The 24,142-nt window shown below is 37.5% G+C and overlaps 1 protein-coding gene across 1 annotated transcript; it reads right to left on the bottom strand.

Moving 5' to 3' along the window:
• Positions 1 to 19,328: 19,328 nt before the first annotated feature.
• LOC122200557 (follitropin subunit beta) lies at positions 19,329 to 21,635 on the bottom strand. The gene is made up of 2 exons (XM_042906244.1): positions 21,477 to 21,635; positions 19,329 to 19,559 (listed from the first exon to the last, which is right to left on the bottom strand). The coding sequence occupies exons 1-2, from the start codon at positions 21,633 to 21,635 to the stop codon at positions 19,329 to 19,331; spliced, it is 390 nt and encodes a 129-aa protein (XP_042762178.1).
• Positions 21,636 to 24,142: the final 2,507 nt, after the last annotated feature.

The following is a 24,142-nucleotide window of genomic DNA, read 5'->3' as shown; positions in this document are numbered from 1 at the left end:
TAATGACATTGAAGTCACTTGGATAATCCAGGGTAATCACTCTATCTCAAGGTTCTTAATCACATCTGTAAAGTCCCTTTTCCTGTGTAACATAATATTCGCAGGTTCAAATATTTAAGGCACATGGACATTTGGCCTACCACAGTAGGTTTTATAAGCTTAGAGCATTCTAATGTGGCCTGTGATTCACTAAAAGAAATTCATCACCTTGTAGGCTTCATATTTAGCCATTCCAACTGTAGAGGTTGCTGGTCTCTTTACAGCATGGGGCAAAATAATGTTAAATTGGCTGAAGATATAATCATTTTTGTTTTGGACTGAATATTTGTGTTACTGCCACATTCATATGTTGAAGTCCCAACCCTCAATGTGCCTGTATTTGGAAATGGGTAATTAAATTAGGCCACAAGGGTGGGGTCCTGATCAATAGGATTAGTGTCCTTTTGAGAAGAGATATGAGAACTTGCATGTTCTCTCTCTCTCTCTCTCTCTCTCTCCCTCTCTCCACCCCTCTCTCCCTCCCTCTCTCCACCCCTCTCTCCCTCTCTCTCCCTCTCTGTATTCTACATGAGGATACAGCAAGAAGATAGCCATTAATAAGCCAGGAAGGGGAAACCGGGTGGCTTAACTGGTTAAGCATCTGATTCTCGATCTTGGCTCATATCATGATCTCATTGTTCTTGAGTTGGAGCCCCATAACAAGCTCTGTACTACTGATAGTGCAGAACCTTCTGGGATTCTCTCTCCCTCTCTCTGCCCCTCCTTTACTCTCTCTCTTGCTCTCTCTCTCTTTCTCTCAAAAAAGAAAGAAAGAAAGAAAGAAAGAAAGAAAGAAAGAAAGAAAGAAAGACAGAAAGAAAGAAAAGAGCGAGCCAGGAAGAGAGTCTTTGCCAGGAACTGAATTGGCTGGTACCTTGATCTGGGATTTCTGGCCTTCAGAACTGGGAGAAAATAAACTTCTGTTGTTTAAGCTACCCACTCTGTGGTTTTGTGTTATGGTAGCCTGAGTGACTAAAACAGATTTTGGTACCAAGAAGTGGAGTTCTGCTTTAATAAATAACTAAAAATGTGGAAATAACTTTGGAACTGAGTGATATGTAGAGGCTGAAGGAGTTTTGAGGTACATGCTAGAAAAAGTCAAGTTGTCATGAAGTGACTGTTGGTAGGATTATGGGTGTTAAAGGTGATTCTGGTGAGAGCTCAGAAAGAAAGGAGTGCTGGAGAGAAAGCTTCCTTTTTATTAGAGAATATGTAAATAATCATCAGCAGAATGTTGGTAGAAATATGGATATAAAGGCCATTTTGGTGAGGTATCAGATGGAAATGAGGAACAGTTTGTTGGAAACTGAAGGAAATGTGGCTAAGAACTTGGCTGAATTGTCTTGTAGTGTTTTGTGAAACATAGAATCTGCAAACTGTGTAACTGAATATTTAGCAGAGGAGATTTATAAGCAAAGTATTGAAGGTACAGATTGGGTCCTCTTTACTGCTTATAGTAAAATGCTAGAGGAAAGAGATGAATTGAAGAAAGAATTGTGAAGCAAAAAGGAACTGGAACTTGAAGATTTGGAAAATTCTCAGCCTATTCATAATGCAAAAATGAGAAGGCTTGTTCTTAAGAGAACATTAAATGTGTGGCTGAACAAACATTTGATAAAGAGATTATGGATACAATTCATAGATTTAATCAACCCTCTCAGCAGAAAACAGGAATAAAGATGAGATAATACCGTCAAAGGCACTGCCAGTTTGAAATGAACTGGCAGATGATTACAGCTTTGTAGTAGAGGCTAAAGTCTGGGATTGTGATGCCTCCTGCTTTGGTTTTCTTCTTCAATATTACTTTGGCTATTTGAGGTCTTTTGTGGTTCCATACAAATTTTAGAATTGCTTGTTCTAGCTTTGAGAAGAATGCTGGTGCAATTTTGATTGGTATTGCACTGAATGTGTAGACTGCTTTGGGCAGTGTTGATGTTTTAACAATATTTATTCTTCCAGTCCATGAGCATGGAATGTTTTTCCATTTCTTTGTATCTTCTTCAATTTCCTTCATAAGCTTTCTATAGTTTTCAGCAGACAGATCATTTACATCTTTGGTTAGATTTATTCCTAGGTATTTTATGGTTCTTGGTACAATTGTGAATGGGATAAGTTTCATTATTTCTCTTTATGTTGCTTCATTATTGGTGTATAAAAATGCCACTGATTTCTGTACATTAATTTGTATCCTGTGACTTTCATGAATTCATGTATCAGTTCTAGTAGACTTTATGGTATTGGCACAAAAACAGACACATAGACCAATGGAATAGAATAGAGACTCCAGAATTGGACCCACAAATGTATGACCAACTAATCTTTGACAAAGCAGGAAAGAATATCCAATGATATCCAAAAAAAAGACAGTCTGTAACAAATGCTGCTGGGAGGGCAACATGCAGAAGAATGAAACTAGACCACCTTCTTATACCATTCACAAAAATAAACTCAAAATGGATGAAAGACTTGAATGTGAGACAGGAAACCATCAAAATCCTAGAGGAGAAAGCAGGAAAAAAACCTCTCTGTCCCCAGCTGCAGCAGTTTCTTACTTGACACATCTACAAAGGCAAGGGAATGAAAAGCAAAAATGAACTATTGGGACCTCATCAAGATAAAAAGCTTCTGCACTGCAAAGGAAACAATCAACAAAACTAAAAGGCAAGTGACAGAATGGGAAAAGATATTTGCAAATGACATATCAGATAAAGGGCTAGTATCCAAAATCTATAAAGAACTCACCAAACTCCACATCCAAAAATCAAATAATCCAGTGAAGAAATGGTTAGAAGATGTGAATAGACAATTTTCTAAAGAAGACATCCAGATGGCAACAGACACATGAAAAGATGCTCAACGTCACTCCTAATCAGGGAAATACAAATCAAAACCACACTGAGATACCACCTCATGCCGGTCAGAGTGGCTAAAATGGATAAATCAGGAGACTATAGATGCTGGCGAGGATGTGGAGAAACGGGAACCCTCTTGCACTGTTGGTGGGAATGCAAACTGGTGCAGCCGCTCTGGAAAACAGTATGGAGGTTCCTCAAAAAATTAAAAATAGATCTACCCTATGACCCAGCAATAGCACTGCTAGGAATTTACCCAAGGGATACAGGAGTGCTGATGCATAGGGGCACTTGTACCCCAATGTTTATAGCAGCACTCTCAACAATAGCCAAATTATGGAAAGAGCCTAAATGTCCATCAAATGACAACTGGATAAAGAAGATGTGGTTTATATATACAATGAAATACTACTTGGCAATGAGGAAGAATTAAGTCTGGCCATTTGTAGCAATGTGGATGGAACTGGAGAGTATTATGCTATGGATGGAACTGGAGAGTATTATGCTAAGTGAAATAAGTTAGGCAGAGAAAGACAGATACCATATGTTTCACTCATACGTCGATCCTGAGAAACTTAACAGAAGACCATGGGGGAGGGAAAGGGGACAAAAGTTACAGAGAGGGAAGGAGGCAAACCCTAAGAGACTCTCAAATACTGAGAACAAACTGAGGGTTGATGGGGGGTGGGGGAGAGGGTAAGTGGGTGATGGGCGTTGAGGAGGGCACCTGTTGGGATGAGCACTGGGAGTTGTATGGAAACCAATTTGACAATAAATTATAAAAAAAAAAAGAAAAAATGAAAAAAAAAAGAAAGAAATAAACTGGTAGAGAAAGTGGGTGGAACAAGTGTCTGACTTGTTGGATTCTGTAGGACCAGAGCACAGAGCTGTTTGCCTGTGAACATGTGCTATTCTTCAGGGAAGGGGAACAATGACCCAGAGGCTATTCTGAGATCATCAGGGCTGCCACTTTCACCAGGGGCCCAGGTAGCCAGGCTATTTTCTCCTCCCTGGTTTCAGAGTGCAGAGCCTCTGCAGACAGCCATGTGAGCAAGGGCTAGAGGGCAAGGAGCTTAAGGGGGAGGGGGAGAAGGTCACTACAGAGCTGTGGGGGGTGATGCTGCCACCCCAGTGACTTGGAAGACAGGATATAGAGGCAAAGGAGAGTAGTTTCAAGCCTTAAGACCTACTGGAATTTATCTTGCTAGGTTTGGGACTTGTCTGCGACTCATCACTACTTTTTTCTTTCCTATTTCTCCCTTTTGGATGGGAATGTTTATCCTCTGCCTGCCTTACTGTCTTATTTTGGAAGGACATAACTAGTTTTACAGGATCACAGCTGGAGAGCAATTTTGACTCAAGATGAATCATACCTTGAGTCTCACCCATATCTGACTTAGATGATATTTGGATGAGATTTTAGTCTTTAGAGTTGATGCTAGAATGAATTAACACTTTGAGGGCTATTGGGTGGAATGAATGTGTTTTGCATATAGGAAGGGCATGAATTTTGGTCTGCCAGATATGGAATAATATTATAGACTTGTCTTCCCAAAATCCATATATTGAACCTCAAACCATGATGTGACTATATTTGGAGATAGGGCATTTATGCATGTAATTGAGATTAAATGAAATCATAAGGTCTGAGCCCTGATGTAATAGTGATAGGATTAGTGTTTGTATAAGAACATCCAGGACATATATAAAACAGAGGGGTGAGAAAGAAAAGAAAGGGAGGGAGGGAAAATGGGAGGAAGGGAAGAAAGAAGAAAAGAAAGAAGAGAAAGGAAAAAAATAAAAGAAAGTTTCCCTCTCCATTTTTAGTAGAATGTGTTTGAACTTAAATGTCTACCAAATTAATATAGACTCCTAATTACTTGTATATATTATGAATATATCAACTTCATGGTAACTACAAACTTCAAACCTATAACAGATACACAAATAATAAAGAGAAAGAAAGCCAAACATAACACTACAGTGATTTGTCAATCACAAAGAGAACAAGAGAAGAAAAGAATAGAGAACTACAGAAATAATCAGAAAACAAATAACAAAATGGCAATAAGTACATATCTATCAATAATTCTTGGAATTTAAATGGCCTAAATGCTCCAATCAAAACATAAAGTGGCAGAATGGATAAAAAAATTAAGACCCATCAATATGCTGCTTATAAGAGGCTCACCTCAGACCTAAAGACATATGCAGACTGAAGTGAAGGGATGGAAAAACATTTACTATGCAAATGGAAGAAAAAAAAAGTCAGGATAGTAATACTTATATCAGGAAAAATAGACTTTATTTATTTATTTATTTATTTATTTATTTATTTAGGCTTCATGCCCAGCATGACGCCCAATATGGGGCTTGAACTCACAACCCTGAGATTGAGATCATAACCTGAGCTGAGATCAAGAGTTGGACACCTAACCGACTGAGCCACACAGGAGCCCCAGACAAAATGGACTTTAAAACAAAGACTGTAACAAGAGACAAATAAGGATATTATATAATGATAAAGGGAACAATTCAGCATGAGGATATAACAATTGTAAATATATATGCACCCATTGTTAAGCACCTAAATATATAAAGCAAATATATAAAGCAAAGAGAGAAATTGATGGCAATACAATAATAGGGGACTTTAATCCCCAACTTACATCAATGAGGAAATAGTATCTATGAATGACACATTGGACCAGATGGATATAACAGATATATATAGAGCAGTCCATCCCAAACCAACAGAATACACATTCTTTTCAAGTACATGTGAAACATTATCCAGAATAGATTATATATTAGGCCACAAGAAAAGACTTGATAAATTTAAGATGACTGAAATCGTACTATGTATCTTTTCTGACCACAGTGTTATGAAACTAGGCATAAATGACAAGAAAACAGCTGGAAAAAATACAAACATGTGGAGGCTAAACAGCATGATACTAAATAACCAGTGGGTGAATGAAGTAGTCACAGAAGAAATAAAAAAAAATACGTGAAGACAAGTGAAAATAAAAACACAATGGTCTAAAATCATTGGGATTTAGCAAAAGCAGTTCTACAAGAGAAATATATAGCAATATAGGCCACATCAGGAAACAAGGAAAAGCTCAAATAAACAATCTAACCTTACACTTAAGGAACTAGAAAAAGAAGAAAGCCCAAGGTGAGTCGAAGGAAGGAAATAATAAAGATCAGAGCATAAGTACATGACACAGAGATCATACACACACACACACACACACACACACACACACAAATATATATAAATTAAACCGAGACCTGGTTGTAGATTCATGAAGAAAAAAAGAGAAAGTACCCAAATAAAATCAGAAACAAGGGAGAACTAACAAATGGAACCATAGAAATACAAAGGATTAGGGGTACCTGGATGGCTCAGTTTGTTAATCATTCAGCTCTTGATCTTGGTTCAGGTCATGATCTCGTGGTTCATGAGATCAAATCCCGTGTCATGCTCTGAGCTGTTAATGCAGAGCCTGCTTGGGATTTTCTCTTTTCCTCTCTCTCTGCTGCTCCCTGGCTTGCGTGCTCTCTCTTTATCTCTCAAAAATAAATAAAAATAAACTAAAAAAAAAAAGAAATACAAAGGATTATAAGAAAATACTGTGAAAAATTATATGCCAACAAATTGGACAATCCAGAAGAAATGGATAAATATCTAGAAACATACAGTCTTCCAAATGTGAATCAAGAAGAAATAGAAGATTGAACAGAATTATTATAACTAACAAAAATTGAATTGGTAATCAAAAAGTACCAAAAAGTAAAACTACCAGGTGGATTCACAGGTGAATTCTACCAAACATTTAAAGAAGAGTTAATACTATTCTCCTCAAACTATTCCAAAAAACAAGAGGGAGGAAAGCTTACAGATACATCTTATGAGGCCTGATACCATAACCAAAGAGACCCCCAAAAATCTACAGACCAATATCCTTATTAACATTGGTGCAAAAATTCTCAACAAAATAATAGCAAATAGCATACAATAGTACATTAAAAGATCATTCACCATGATTGGGGATTTATTCTCATGATGCAAAGATGGCTCAATAGTTGTAAATCAATCAAATTGATATACCACATCAACAAAATGAAAGTTAAAAATCATATTACCACTTCAATAGATGCAGAAAAAGCATTTGACAAAGTACAATATCCAGTCATGTTAAAAACTCTCATCAAAGTGGGCTTAGCCTTATATGAAAAGCCCACAACTGACATCATACTCAATGGTAAAAAACTGAAAGTGAAAGCTTTTCCTCTAAGGTCAGAAATAAGACAAGGACGTACACTCTCACTACTTGTATTCAGTATAGTACTGGAAGTCCTAGCCATGGAAGTCAGACAGGAAAAAGAAATAAGAGGCAAGGCGCCTGGGTGGCTCAGTTGGTTGAGCTCTGGTCATGATCTCACAGTTTGTGGGTTCGCAGTCCGCGTTGGGCTCTGTGCTGACAGCTCAGAGCCTGGAGCCTGTTTTGGATCCTGTGTCTCCCTCTCTCTCTGCCCTCCCCTGGTTGTTCCCTGTCTCTCAAAAATAAACATTAAATAAAAAAGAAATAGGAGACATCTATATTGGTAAAGTTAAACTTTTCACTATTTGTATATGACATACATAGAACGTCTTAAAGACTCCTTTAGAAAACTAGTGGAAGTAATAAATTGTTTCACTAAAGTTGCAGGATACAAAATTAATACATAGAAATCATTAGTATTCCTACACAATAATAATGAAGTATCAGAAAGAAAAATTAAGGAGACAACTCCATTTACAACTGCTCTAAAGTGAAGAAGATACATGGGAATAAACTTAACCAAAGAGGTGTAAGACTTGTAATCTGAAACCTATGAAACATTAATGAAATAAGTTGTTGATGACATAAATAAATGGAAGGATACTCCTTGCTCATGGGTTAGAAGAATTAATATTATTAAAGTGTACATATTACCCAAAACAACTTACAGATTCATAGCAATCCCTGTCAAAATACCAATAGCATTTTTCACATAACTGGAACAAATGATACTAAAATTTGTATGAAATCACAAAAGACCCTGATTTTTTGCCAAAACTGCCAAAGATTGCCAAAGCAATCTTGAGAAAGAAAAACAAACCTGGAGTTATCACAATTCCAGATTTCAAGTTATATAGAAAGTTGTAGTAACCAAAACAGTATGGTACTGGCACAAAAATAGAAACATAGATCAATAGAACAGAATAGAGAGCCCAGAAATAAACCCACACTTATATGGTTATTTAATCTATGACAAAGGAGGCAAAAATACATAATGGGGAAAAGGTAATCTCTTCAATAAATGGTATTGGGAAAACTGGACAGCAACATGTAAAAAAGAGTGAAACTGGACCACTTTCTAACACCATATACAAAAATAAGCTCAAAATGGAATCAACACCTAATGTGAGACCTGAAACATGAACATCCCAGAAGAGAAAATAAGCAGTAATTTTTCTGACTTTGACCACAGAAACATTTTTCTAGACATGTCTCCTCAGGCAAGGGAAACAAAAGCAAAAATAAATTATTGGGACTGCATCAAAAGAAAAAACTTTCTCATGGCAAAGGAAACCATCAACAAAACAAAAAGATAACCTACTGAATGGGAGAAGATATTTACAAATGATATATCCAATAAGGGGTTACCTATCCAAAATATATAAAGAACTTCTACAACTCAACACTGAAAAACAAACAACAATATGATTAAAAAATGGGAAAGGAACTAAATAGCCATTTTTCCAAAGAAGACATAAGATGACCAAAAGACACATGAAAAGATGCTCAACATCACTAATCATCAGGGAAATGCAAATCCAAACCACAAGGAGATACCATCTTAGACCTCTCAGAATGGCTACAATCAAAAAGACAAGAAATAACAAGTGTTAGTAAAAATATGGGGGAAATGGAACTTGTTGGTGGAAATGTAAATTGGTGCAGTTACTGTAGAAAAAACACTATGGAGTTTCCTAAAAATATTAAAAATGTCAATACCATATGAATCAGTAACTTCACTATTGGGCATTTTACCCCCAAAAAATGAAAACATGAATTTGAAATGATGTATGAACCCCTATATGTATTGCAGCATTATTTATAATAGCCAAGATATGGAAGCAACCTAAGTGTCCCTCAGTAGACAAATGGATAAGAAATATGTGGTGCACACACACACACACACACACACACACACACACACACACGGGAATACTATGCAGCCATAAAAAATATATCTTGCTATTTGAGACAACATGGATGGACCTAGAGGGTATTATGCTAAAGGAAGTAAGACCAAGAAAGATAAATACCATATGAGTTTATTCATATGTGAATCTAAAAAATAAACAAATGAGTAAATTTTTAAAAAGCAAATCAGGCTGGCCATTACAGAGAATAAACTTGTGGTTGCCAGAAGGGAGGGGAGTGGGAGAATGAGAAAAATGGGTGATGGGGGGTGATATATACACACCTCCAGTTATGAAATGAATAAACCATTGGAATAAAAGGCACAGCATAAGAATAGTCATTGATACTGTAATAGAGATGTATGGTGGCAGATGATAGCTACAGTTATGAACATAACATATAGACTCATTATGAAATCACTATGTTGTACACCTGAAACTAATGTAAGATTATGTGGCAGCCATACTCAAATAACTTAAAAAACAGAAGAAGAGATACAAAAATGCTCTCTTCCTCTTGCCTGTCTCCTCCCCTCCTCGCTCTCTCCCCATCTCCTCCCCTCCTCTCCTCCTCTCCTCCTCTCTCTTCCCCCTTGCCCACTTCTCTCTTTTTCCTCCTTTCCTCACTTTCCTCCTTTCTTCACTTGTTCCCTTTCCTCTCCTTTCCTCCACCATGTGAGGATGCAGTGAGAAGGTGGCCTTCCATAAGCCAGAAAGAATGCTCTTACTAGGAACTGAATTGGCTGGCACCTTGATATAGGATTTCTAACCTCCAGAATTTCTGTCATTTAAGTCATCCAGTCTGTGGTATTTTGTTATGGCAGCCTGAACTGACTAAGACAGTTCCTGAGACTGCTTTTTCCCCTCTTTCTTCTTCTTTCATTGGCCCATGTGTCCCTTTCCAACTTCTGCCCATTTGTCTTTGTTACAACTTTTATTTAAGAAAGTACAGAAGGACATAAAACATGTTCAAGGCTGGATGAGAATTTTACCCAGAAGAAAATTAAATTTTGAGACAGCATTCTGCAGGTGCATATTAACTGAACTCGAGGGGAAAATGGAATTTAGGAGATGGTAAAATTGCATTTGAGTGGAGATGTAGTTATCTCACAGTGCCTGTGTCTATCTAGAGATCATTTCCATTTCCGTTTCCTCCATGTATCAGTACTAGCACTCCCTACTGCATTTCTTTTGGTATCATCAAGAATAAATTACTTAAGAATGATTTGAACGTAAGTGCATAGCTAAGGGTGGGTTCCTGCATCCGACTGAAGATAGGGAAAAACAAACAACATGAGCATAATGTTTCTTTTTGATCAATTGACTTCTCACAATGTATTAGGCAGTATAACAGGATGTTAAAATGAAAGTTTCAAGACATTGAGATATAATAGGTTTCAGATATTAAAAAGAACTGACCATCCTCTAGGAATTTCAGAGCAGACATCCAAAAAGTTTTTAGAGAGCATCACTCTCATTAAGGAATTAACTAAATGTTGATGGTTGGAAATGAGAGGGTCTTATGAAGATGAGTGCTTTGGAGGAGCTTGTATGAAATTCCCACTCTATTCCCTGTTGCAAAGTACAAAGGTACTCTCTCCTCATTTCTACTTCAAGGATGGGAGGCTTCAATGTGACCCCTTAGACAGCTTAATATACATTCTCTAGAGTTGATGCATATACTGTATGACTGACACCTGAGTCATGCCTGAGAAAGCTAAACATTAAGAAACTGGCTAAAACTTCCTGTGACTTCAGAGTAGAAGGTCAGGATCTGGAAAGTAACTTCTCTCCTCTCCGATATCGGACTAGTGACTCAAAAATTCTGGGTCTGTATGGGAAGGCCACTTTAGGAATGTCTGTCTAATAAAGGATACTGCTCAAGAGGTTGTGTCAGAGGCTGGAGATACAGTGTTGGATAAAGACGGTAAGGGGCTCAGGAGAGGCATGCCTATGGTGATGCACTACCCATGTCAGGGAATTGCAGTTGGAGAGTCCCAGCAGAGTCGCCTCTGGAGAACACAGACATATGCTCGGAGAGAGTCGGCTTCAAACAGTTGTCAGGTCCTAAAAGCATGCAATTATCTTTTTTATCCTTCTTTTCCCTACTCTGTATTCCCATCCAGGGGTGCCAGCAACCTGCAGGAAATCTATATGGAGAGGGAGAGTTAAGGATCAACCACCCACTCCAGCAAGGATGGAAAAAGTTTAATAACAGCTCCTGTTTGAAGTTTTTGTTGTTAGCCGGGACTGGAGGTTTGGGGTTGCTATTGTGTTTGTGAAATGATAATGAAGATTTTTTATTACCCAAGAGTGACCTGTGATGCCATGTAACCTGATAAATTTTTATGCAGTGGCAGGGAAGGGACAGCTGCCTCTGAACAAATTCAAAGGGACAGTGGGAGAACAAATAAAATTGCTTTTAGGATCACACTCCACGAATCCTACTTTTTCAGTGTACTGATGACAATAGCATATAATATTTATATGTTGGGGCCAATGTATAGAAAGTAGCCTGAAATCAGATCAATATGCCTATCTTGAACTTGATTAATCACCTGTTTTTTTAAGTGCAGAACAATAACTTAGGCTTTTCAAGTCCATTAAAATTGTTGGGTATGATTTCAGCAATATCTATTTGAGATCTGGCAGTCAATCTGCCTGCCATGTTCAACTTCCCTTTTGAGATTAAACTGGCTTTTTACCTCTGCCTTGCTCAAGAAAACAACATCAGGCTGCTCTTTGCTTATGGGAAGATACTGAAGGGACAAAGCTTATATTTTGCTTTCAAAGGCAGCCTGCTTTTAGGTAACTCAGAAGCCCACTGTTGGGGCATCTAGTGACCTTCATCATGGCCTGTGTGAAGAACTCTGCCCAAGTAGAGATGATACCATTTGAGTCAATCAAGTCTTCTCTCTTGGGGATTTAAGCTAAGAGACTTAAAGAGAAGTTGTGATGGATTTTGGGTGCTGTGCTGAAAGGGGTCTCTAATTAACAGCCACATCCATACTGAAGATATTGGAGCTGTTGTGCAGAGAGAGAGAGATGTTAGAAATGAGCCTTGGGGACCCCTGAACAAGGATGCTGTCTTGATCCTTTTAAGTGTTTTAGTTTTAGTTCCAATTCCATGAGCGTTCTTAAAGTAAAATCATTCTTTACTATAAAGAAACGTGATGGGTGTCTGTCCTTTGACACCAAAAAAGGCCCTGTCTGGAGGAATGTGGTAAACTGGCACCAATTTCATTGCACACTTAACATAGCCACATCTTCAGGGCTCACCTGTCTGAGCTGCTATATGATGGACTTTTGTTTTCCTGCTTATTTTAAGGACAGCTGACTTCCTGAATGTAACATCTATTATTTCGTTGGTTCTGAGTGGATATTTATTATTTTCATTGTTTAGTGTGAGCTGATTGTCTATATATCCATGTCATCACATGGGCCAACAGACCATATTCTATGTATGGACTTTTAATATGATCATTATGTATATTGCTTCAAAGTGGCTCAGATTGTTTTGTTATTGATGTTATTTGGTGATCTTTTCAGGATCTGTATTGGAGCTTGAGAAAAAAATGCTAAAGGAATAGACTATCTTGCTCTAGATGGAAATAAATGTATTCCACATATGGGAGCCTTTGAGGACTTATTGCTTAATAACTGAAATTCTTTGCCTAGTTCCTCTGTACTTTATCACTCTCACTGGACTTAATCTCTAGCATTTGGTCTAATCATTATTACCTCTCCCTCAGGGTCACCCTCTCTTTTCCCAGGTGAGGTGAGGCTTTGAAATAATTACATTCGATAGACAGCATCATATCTTAGTGTGATATGAATTCCTGGCTTCATTAAAATTTATCAGTGACCTGAGTGTTGAATTTTAAGGCCTACTCAAATGTTGCCAGGTGGTCTACCTCTAAGTGGACCCTCAAATTACCCTCACAGTGAAGCCTGTGGAGAAACAGTGGAGCATTACTGTGTACACACAGGCATGGAAATCATGGGAACTTCCTGACTCTTGGATTCCCCACTTAATATCTCTATGATCATAATGCCTTAGGAAAGAGACTTTGCCAGGGAAACAGGAAGGAGGCACTAGCTTGCCTTTTTTGGGGAGGTCTTTTTACTGGTCATCAGGGCTTTTCAGTGTCATTCCCTGAATCTACTTTCAGACTGAAAGACGAAGGAAGTTTCATTTAGGGAAATTGTGCACACGTGTGTACACACACACACACACACACACACACACACACATCCAGGCTCAAAGTTAAAATACTAATTGACAAATTTTTCATTAGAAGCTAGTAATCTATGGGCATATATGTGAACAATATTAGATAACTGACTTTGTATTTGGTTCATGTGGATTGGTATAAAACATTAAGTTTCTTGAGAACTGTGGATCCCTAGATTAGTTAAGGTAGCATTACCTGTTGTAAACCCTCAAGTTTCAGTGACTTAACACAAGAGAAGTTTATTCTTGATACTAAGTCCTCTCAGAGGGAACAGGTGTGTGGGGTTATGTGGATCCTCTGGTCATTCAGAGACAGGCTGATGGATGTTCTGCCATCTTCTATACATGACTTCCAAGATTGCTTTAAGCATAAAACTCGGCCAGAAAAGAGAGGAAGTATTATTCATTTATGGGAAGGATTTATGAGCCAGACCTAGAATTAGCACACATCATTTATGATAACCTTCCATTGGTAGAACTCAGTCACATTATCAGACCTTTCTACAGGTAAGACTAAGAAAGGTAGACTAGTTATGGTCCCAAGAAGAAAAGAAAAAGGGTTCTGGTGAGCATATAACAATCTCTGTCACAGTCCAAATATCTAAGAACAATACAAGTTTCATCCTTCTCCCTCATGTCAAACTACCTCCTTGCCTCTCCAAAGAGCTCATCCATACTTGAGTCCAGTTCCAGGTCACTACTTTCCAGATGATAAAGTTCTCACCATCATTCCACATGTGGCTTCTTATGTGCTAGCAACCCATGAACTAAAAAGACAAGTTATCTTCCTTTTCCCTCTCCACCTAGTATTCAGTGATGAAGTAGTGGCACTTCTACACCATAATACTAATCACAATAACATTCCCATTCACAAAAGGGAAGACTAGGAGACACAGCTCATGGAATCAAGGATCAAATCCTACTGGACAAGCTTTATGAAATCCTTCTGCCTTGGCAGTTGACAAAATTCCTTAATTAGATGCTGATTCTTCTCTCTAGAGGAACATTTTTTTTTTCCATGTCCTTGTTCTCCATAGCTTCTGGCTCTATCATCACATTTGAAGTAGGTATGGAAAGTGGCCCTCCTTGGAGTTGTACAAGTTTAGTAGAGTACTTTCTGCTCACCAACTTTTAGGACTCAAAGGTTGTTTGAATAATCAAAGGCATTTTTAGTCTAATCTTTTGGTTTTGTTGACGACTCTCTTAAATACTTTCATTTTGTTCCTGGCGCCTATAAAAATATCTAAAGTTCTTTTCCTAAACATGTTCCTAAATCCTGATTTATTTATTTTTTTTTGCTTCCTTGCAACTTAGTGGTTCTATTGTGGATACTATCTGAGATAAAAGACCTAGGTGATAAGGCCACACCTTAAATCTGTCTACCTCAGGACTGAATCCTAATAGATCTTTGTTCCTCAAATCCATTTTATCTCTTACTATTTGGGGTCTAGAAGCAATAACCTTTTATTATAAACCTCAAGTCTTCAAATTCCTAGACTTTTTCCATTCCCTTTTATGTCTATTTGAAAACAAACCATAGCTTTAATAACTAGAGGGTAAAAGCTAATTCTGTTAACATTTGAACTCTTTGTAAACCTTTTGGCAAACTTTTTCTGTAAAGGTCTAAATTGTAAATTATTTTAGACTTTGTGGACCATAAACAGTTTTTGTCACAACTATTGAATTCTGTTGTAGTGCAAAAACAGCCATAGATAACTGGCTATGTACCAATAAACTTTATTTTTTAAAAAAGTTGATGGGCCAGATTTGGGCCATAGGCCATAAATTTGCTAAAAGCTCAGTAAACATGTGATTGGCCTTCACGTTTTTACAGCGGAAAGTTTTACTCTGATTATCACTTTTTTTTATCCTATTGTACAACCACTAAGCTAATGCCACATCTGCTAATTTTTTTGTTAATGCAGCACTCTACTTCCAGTGCCAATTTATATATTACTTGAAATAATGCAATTTTTCTTAATTGATAAACCCACAAATGCCAGTAGTTTAACCCAATAGAAAATTTCTTCATTGATCTAAAGTCCATCCAGTCTTCTGTAAGGATTGTTGATGTTGGGGCATACTACTCCATGCAAGCATTCAGGAATCCAGGATGACAGTGGCTCTGTTATCATCAACACAAAGCTTTCAAGGTCATCCTGGGTGTTGACATCTAGCTGATATAGGAAGAGAATGGATCACTGCTTATGAGAGGATTTCAGGGGACAGATATGGAATATCTCCTCGTACTTCCACTCACATTCTATTCACTGGAACACGGATATAACTTGATTGCAAGGAAGGCTAGAAAATGGAGTTCAGCTTTATAGCCAGGAAGAAGTAAGCACAAATCTTGGTGAACATCCTCAATTCTGCCTCAATTCCTAAATGAATATTAATGACTGAGCCTTGCACACTAGCTGTGTGACTTTAGGCTCAGGGCCCATCTCAACTTTCTTATAATGGGCATAAATTCAGGATTAAATGTATAAAGCATATAAAGATGCTTTGTCACTTGTTAACTAGCAAACACTTTGTGTGTATGAAAGAATATAATGAGTACCTGGATAGCTCTTCCCCAGATTATATATATGTTAACATTATACCATATTTGTAACTTTGATTTATGTTAAGATATAAACATTGTAAATCTAGTTTGAGGTTCCTTAAGTACTTTCCTCCAGTTCCATTCATCTTTATCCTTCCTCGCTATTGTGAACTTAGTATTTATTAATCTTGTATACTGATACCACATTTTTAATCACTTAAACTGGTCAGTAAGTCAGCACTACTGAATTCTACGATAGTCGGCAAAATCTTTCATGGGAGGAAAGGCATGGTATTCTGTTAAAGCATTCCACGGTGGAAGATACAAAATCATCCCTCAACCCTCGTAGATGGTCTCAGGTATAGCAGCCTCTTGGGAATGAGGGAATGGGGATATAGGAAGTTGAGAGATAGTCATAGGTCAGACCATGATGAGCCTCATGTGTCAGCTAAATATTAAGATTTTATTTTGAAAAGAAAGTGGAATCCCATTCATTATTAGACATGATCAAAGTTGTGATTTGTGAGGAATTGACCCATGAGGACTTCTCAGAGGTAGAAAGACCCTTGCTATAATGCTAAGGAGAGATAATATGGCTTCTAAAATAGTGGTCCATGGGGTTAGGCTCTCAAGCACTTGGAGAGCTCACAAATGTTCTTTCTTGCTGCTTCATAAAGGATTGTACTTCAGTTTGGCATGGGGGTGTCTCAGGTGGAAAATGTTGCTCCTTCCTAGCATTTTGACCTTGATGTTCTAAGCTAAGTTGTAGAGATCACTCTACATCAAGATTATAGTCCTTCTACTGGACTCCTAAAGCACCTCACATTCATTATATTTTTTAATCTTTAAAGCAACCCTGTGGCATAGTTACCATCTTTACTCCATTTTAAAAGTGAGGAAAGTGATTCCCGGAGTAGTTAAATAGCTTGCCTAATATTACTAGAAAGAACCTAAGCTATGTTGCTTTACTTAGGTCTGACTTACCATCTTGACACATCATCTCTTTTAAAGCATAACATCTGGTATTTATTGAGGAATGCTGTGTGCCAGGCACTGTTCTAAGCCCTTTACATGTGTTTTCCCATTTAATCATCTGTATAACCCTCTGAGGTAAATATTATTCTCCTCATTTTACAGCTGAGGAAAAAGAGATCCAGAGAATTTAAGTAACTTGTTTAAGATGCTACATCTGGACAAGGTGATTAAGACAAGTTAACTCTGGAGCCATTGCCCTGTACTGTCTCTAACAGGAAGGCAATTATTTTGATTTCTAAAAGTATAGCGAGAAGGAAAACGTTGTTATAATTTAAAGCTCTTATTCAACTTTGCTTAATAAGCCCTAATTTCAGTGTGTCACAATATTGTAAAGAATATAAATAAGCCACGATCAGTACCAGATTTGAATGGGCATAGCTTGATTATCAATACTTACAATTTTGCTTCAATCTTTGTCAAAATGACTTCTTAATATGGTGGAGTAGTCATAGGAGAGCTGGCTAAGAGCTAGGAGGCCAGGGTTCCTTTTTTTTTTTCTTTTTAATTTTTGTTTTAGAGACATAGAGACAGTGTCTGTGCATGTGCAAGGCGGGGAGGTGTGTGTGTGTGTGTGGGGAGAGAGAGAGAGAGAGAGAGGGAGAGAGAGAGAGGGAGAGAGAGAAAGAGAGAGAAAATGAATCTCAGGCAGGATCCATGCTCAGTGTCGAGCCTGATGTGGAGCTTGATCCTGCAACCCTGAGATCATGACCTGAGCCAAAATCAAGAATTGGATGTTCAACCAACAGAGCCACCCAGGCCCCTAAGATGCCAGAGTTCTAATCCTGGTTCTGCCATGAACTGTCTTTGTGATCTTGGGTGGGTCAATTAATATCCTTAGACTTCAATTTTTCCATTTCAAAAATTCAAAAATGAACTAGAAAATCTCTAATGTCCCCACCCACTCTGTGATTCTTTGTCTCCCACTGCCCCCCCCCATCAGAAACTGAGTTCAAAAAATGATAGGAAATTTAAGTAAACACTTCTAGAAATGCGACAAAATTAATTTTAATGTTTCCAAAGGTGAGAACAATTAAATATTACAGAAGAACTAGGAATTATTTTTTAATATTCTTTCTACTAATATAAAGATAAGACATATTTTAGTCATTTGCTTATACATGAAAAAATCTAAATCTAAGACTGTGGCTAGCATCTTTATTAAAAAAATAAGATTTAAATAAATTAGACAATATAAGTATGAAATAACTCCATGACTAAGAGAGGTAACACTTTGAAAAGAAATCAACTCATGAAACAGTTTTAATATTTATCCTCTTGAAAGAAACAGATATGGGAGAACATGGATAGACAAAAGAAAAGATTGACATACAGAGGATTCTAGAAAACAGGTAGTTTTTCTTTTTCCTCCTAGCTAACTCTTTCTAAAAAACATATTTTTTTACACAAATGTGTTTGTAGATAGGATAAATGTATTTACTAAGTTGACAAAATTGCTTTCCAATCTACTTTCAAATCCACCTCTCTTCAAAGGAGTGAATCCTAGCCTGGAGCGCAGGGTGATGTAGTTTTTTTTTCTACTTCTCAAAGGGAATTTTTCAGGAGCCTGACAATATTTGTTCAATTTGTTTAAATGATGAAATAGATACGGGCTAATTTTCCCAGGCCCTCATTAACATTTCTTGCTTTTGCCCTTTAACTGAAAGGTTTGGTAGTAATAGTTAGAAATCCTGAGCTCTGGTAACCCCCATATACACTAAGCAATTCATGCAAGATGCATCGTATCTCAGTACTTCATGTGACAGAGAAGGAGAGGTGAGGTGGGGTTAATGCCCCCACTTTCATGGACTGATTGGCATTGCTGAAGGCAATTGCATCAGCCAGAGTCAAACATGCTCTTTTAGTGTTTCCTATCCCTACCTTTCAGATCTTACTTTCCTTAAGGAAGCCATTGTTGAATTTCTTACTAAATTTCAGGCATGATGCTAGGCATTAAGACTATAATCATGAAGATGCTGGCCCTGCTTTTGAGGGCTCAAATGTCTAGAAGGCTGCCTTTAGTACTCTGATCCATTCCCATCTTATTTCTGCCCTTTGGGCCTAAAATCCCTTCCTTTTAAGGAAAGGGGTTGCCTGAGAGGATTTCTAAGGCTATTAAATAGGAAAGCACCCACATGTCTATAAGTTAAGTAAGACTGAATAAAATTTATGGAACCAGGTTTATAGGGTTGAGTGGTGACAGGCTCCTGGCCCCAGCATTCTTAATTCCTGGACCTCCTCTGCCTGGAGAACAGGGATCAGGGGTCTAATGATCCCCTGGTCCACAGTGGTTTGCAGCCTGGGCATATGGACACACACAGACTTCTTGGATATTTTGGTCCTTTAGGACAAGGATAGGTCACCTGAAATGTCCATTGCTCTTTATTCTTTCATTTCACTGAAGGAGCAGTAGCTGGGCCCCAGGCCTTGTACGGTGCAGTCAGTACTGTCACTATCACACTTGCCACAGTGACATTCAGTGGCTACTGGATATGTATACAGGGAATCTGCCTGGTGAGCACAGCCGGGCACTTTCACTGTCTCGTACACCAGCTCTTTGAAGGTACATGTTTTCTGGTTGTTGGGCCTGGCTGGGTCCTTGTACACTAGATCCTGAGGAGTTTAGAAAGGAGAGGATTAGGTTAAAATATGCTGGAAGTTTCTATGTAGCATAATGAAAATGAGATGGAAACTTAATATTGCTTGTTCTAACATTTACCCATTAAAGCTCACTTAAGGAATTCCTAACCAAGGAAATATGATCTTATAAATATCCTATTTCCTGGTTCTGGAAATCATATAGAAAAGATAAGTCATTCCTTTTCCTACTCCTTATGTCAATATCAAATCTTAAATATTTCTCAAACTGTAGAGAAATTTTAAATTTCAATATAGAAAAAGATGAAAAGTGAAATACAACAGAAATTTTAAGTTGATTTTTGTACTTAGTCAAAAGCTGTATTAATGACAACATTAACCATAAAATACTGAAGTTTAATTTCTCAGAAAATGTTTCCAAATACATTGTCCCTTGGTGTTTATAAAAGGCCAAAAAAGACATAATAGGAAATGTTAATGCTTAGCTTAACATGACTATGAAAGCTCATGGCAAATTTTAAATATTTTACTGTTTTGTAGACATTTCCCTCCCTTAAATGTTGTATATTTTGCAGGGCTTTCAGTTTCAAAACATACACGGTTTGCATATGAAAACATTTTTTTAAAGTTTATTAATTTGAGAGAGAGAGAGACAGACAGACAGACTATGAATGGTGGAGAGGTAGAGAGAGAATCCCAAGCAGGTTTCACCCTGTCAGCACAGAGCCCAGCCCGAGGTGGGGCTTGATCCCAAAGTGAGATCATGACCTGAGCCAAGATCATGAGTCAGATGCTCAGCCGACTGAACCACCCAGTTGCCCCTGCACATGAGAACTTTTAATCCAGGCAGAATAGGTTTGTTCCAATAGTTTCTAGAAAAATTGTTTGCATCACGAGAGGAAATTTGCAGTGCTGCTTAATTTGTTTCAGTATCATGCTACCAGGTCTATTGATCAAACTCATTTACTGCCCAATAAATATATTTCATTAAAAAGTTATTTTCAGTTTCAGTCTATAGAATGAAATTTTGCATAGATAACCAGGTATTATAGGAGAACAAAGTAAACAAAGTAGAAACTCTTTACTTGAGTTAATGCAAAGAAGCTGAGTGAATACAAACTAGTGCTTTAATGCTTCTGTGCTTTGTTTTTCTCAAAGACATGAAGAAGTGAGTAGGATTGCTGATTCATTTTGATTCTAATAGTCTGTATGCATTGACTGTGTTCTCAGGCTACTTGTTGCCATTTCTAATCAGGTAGACCAATAAGGCAGTTTTTATAATATGGCTGTTTGTGGGGCACCTAGGTGCCTCAGTCTGTTCTTGATCAGGTCATGATCTCATGGTTCACCAGTTCAAGCCCCGTGTTGGGTTCCATGCTGACAGTGCAGAGCCTGCTTGGCATTCTCTCTCCCTCTTGTCTGTCCCTCCCCCAGTCATGCTGTATCTCTCTCTCTCTTTCTCAAATAAATAAATAACTGTAAAAAATATGGCTGTTTATGTTTTTTATGTGGTGTAGAAACATATTTTGATACTATCTCTGTTGCAAAGATATGGCTTCAATTACAGAAAATGGCTTTTGGGGAATATTTTAGATCTGTTATTAAATATACGTATGTTTACATGTTTATCTCTCTATATGTAAAATCTGCCATAGCACTACTTTTTTTTTTTTTTTGGAAATGAAGAATTGGCATATTTCCAAGTTGATCAGATCAAATCTGAGGCTTCCCTAGATTTATCCTAATCAAATCCAATCCCAAACATCTAACTGATATCATAGCAATTAACCACAATCGTAACACAGGCAGTATTGGCTAAAGGACTCATGGCTATTATTTTGAAAAGTTAAAATATTCATAAAGTGAGAATTAATGAAGCCAGCCTTGTATAGACCCTTACCACCCTCACTTCCAGCAAAGCAAAGTTCCTACCCGGGTATAGCAGTAGCCTGCACACCAAGTGGCATTGATGCTCATGCAGAAGCGACATTCCTCTTTTTCCACTGTGATGGTGATGTTTGTCAGCTCACAGCTCTTGCAGCAGATTACTCTCCAGCAACAGAAAAGGAAGCAAAACTGGATTGACTTCATCCTGGTCTATAAAGCAAACAATTAAGACTATGAGAAACAAACAACAAAAAAACAAATAATTATAATCATTATGTAAGTTGGCCAAACCAAAAATAATTGATCTTCCCATCCTCCCCAGTCACATTTTGCTTCAGCAATTTTTTCCTTCCTTTTTCTTTCCTTCTTTGTTTCTTGAACAAACATTTCCTCTTATACTCCTTCTTGTTTTTTTTTTTCTTTTTTTTGTCAAAGTAAACCCATATTGCAGGTCAAAACTCCAATATAATGATTTAAGCAGAGCAATAATATAAAGATTAGAGTATTTAAGTGATTATTCTGAGGATGGTAATTTGTGATTGTCATATTTGTCCGTTCATTACCATTTTAAAGACTATTTTTGTTTAAAAAGAAAAAAGAAATTCTATACTATAAAATTAGCTCATCATTTTTAGCATCTCATAAATATCATCATTTGCTTTTGCTCACCTTTGTTTAAAATAAGACTATTTTAAGAAGCCAGGTGAATTGGTCTATGTAAAGTTCAATTGCTTGCTAAGAGTGACTACAGCATATTAACCATATTTAAGAATCAAGTTGACAAGCACAAATTGTCTACACAACAGTAGTTGAAAAGGTCTTGATTTGTTCTCCAGATCCTGGAAAACCTATAATTTTAAAAGTAACCATCACCACTTGATAACTATAGATGTCAAGACTCACCTTTGGTTGGCTGTCTAGTCTGGTGAAAGCTGTAGACTGAGTCATCTGAGTTCACCTTTTATACAAAATCATGTGCAACTAACACCTTGTGGATTTGTTGGGTATTAATAAGACCAATGTTACCCTGAAGCTTGCTGTAAGTGAATCAGTGTTTAGGTAGACAGGGAGATCAAGCCTTACTAAAGTAGTCTAAACGCAGTAGATCAGGAAAAATAATGTTACCAGAGATTATGATTTTGTACAAATTAAATTTGATATAGTAGCACACCCACTCCTTTACCTTGTCAAATTAAATGTGACTCTAGGTTTTTCTTTTGTATCTTTAACTCAGGGAAATCAGAATCCTTTCCAAGTATTGTTTTAGCCCTGTTGAGAGGGTGCATCAAAAGATATGATTAATAAATTACTCTCAGAGCAGCTTGAAAGCTGTAAGGGAAGAAACAAACAAATGGAAAGTCTTTCATTATCTGACTCCTATCTAAAGTATAAATTGTATTTGTCTTTACCTCCCACGTCCAGATCCTCTAATCTCAAATGTTATTCTTTAATTTATGCTTTACTTGTAATTCTCTAAATGTTCTGCTGATTCATTTCTCCAGATCTTTACATGTGCCGTGTTTGTCCTGCCTGAAATGTCTTTGCTTCCTACCTGTGTTCTCCAATACCATTCCCATCCCTGGTAAATTTCTCAACCTTCCACACTCACCTGCCAGAATTTAGGATGGGAAATGGAGGAGAGCTTTAATCACCACCTTCTGTTTTGGAATCATTAATATCTCTCTGTTTCTCCCAGTAGAGTATGAGCTCCTTGGAGACTGGGATTGATTTTTTTTAACAAATATCTATTATTTAAACAGTGTGGCTGGAACAAAAGAACAATGGTAGAAATATTAGGATATGATTTCAAAGATATAACAGAAGTCAAATCATGTAGAACCTTGGTTTTTACTGTCTGTGAGAGGGGATCAATTGTAGGATTTTGAGTAGAGGAGTGACATGTTCTGATTTGGTTCTAAAAGGATCCCTTGCTAAGGTAGGGGAAGAAAGGTAGAAACAGGAAGGCCTATTAGATGCTATTGCAGGAACCCCGGTGAGAAATATTTGTTCACAGTAGTGTGGTGGCAATGAAGGTAATGGGACATAATCTGATTCTGGATATATGTTGAAAGTAGAACCAACAGAATTTTCTGACAGATGAATGTTGAGTGTGAGAGAAAGAAAAGAGTCAAGGATGACTAGAGATTCTGGCCTGAGCAACTTTAAGGATAAACTTGCTATCAAATGAAATGGGAAGGCTGTCAATGTAGTAAGTTTTTAGCAAAGATATAGAGTTCCATATGGACATGTTAAGCTTGAGATGTCTTTAAAACATCTAAGTAGAATGCTGAATCTAGATTTTGGGAGACATATATTGGCTGAAGGTATACATTTGGGAGTTGTAGACATGAGCCTAGAAAGAGATTACCAAGGGAGTGGGTACAATAGAGGAAAAAGAAAGACCAATAGTTGAGCCTGGTATACTCCAACGTTAAGAGGTCAGGGATAAGATGAAGGGTTTTTTTGCTGCCTTTTTCTTTTTTTTTTTTTTTTTAATGTTTATTTCATTTTGAGAGAGAGAGAGAGAGAGAGAGCTAGTGGGGAAGGTACAGAGACAGAGGGAGACACAGAATCCAAAGCAGGCTCCAGGCTCTGAGCCATCAGCACAGAGCCTGACATGGGGCTTGAACTCACGGACCGTGAGATCATGACCTTAGCCGAAGTCAGATGCTTGGCCAACTGAGCCGCCCAGGTGCCCCTTTGCTGCTTTT

The sequence above is a fragment of the Panthera leo genome, chromosome D1 (genome assembly GCF_018350215.1).
Source record: "Panthera leo isolate Ple1 chromosome D1, P.leo_Ple1_pat1.1, whole genome shotgun sequence".
Taxonomy (NCBI): Eukaryota; Metazoa; Chordata; class Mammalia; order Carnivora; family Felidae; genus Panthera; species Panthera leo.
The sequence above is the reverse complement of the archived record's forward strand: the minus strand, read 5'-3'. Positions and strand labels throughout refer to the sequence as shown.

Excerpts from the sequence above, each read along its gene's own strand:
- LOC122200557 (XM_042906244.1), bottom strand. The coding sequence starts at position 21,635 with ATGAAGTCAATCCAGTTTTGCTTCCTTTTCTGTTGCTGGAGAGTAATC. Across the intron at positions 19,560-21,476 it reads CAGGCTACTGCTATACCCGG|GATCTAGTGTACAAGGACCC; the intron begins GTAGGAACTTTG and ends TAAACTCCTCAG.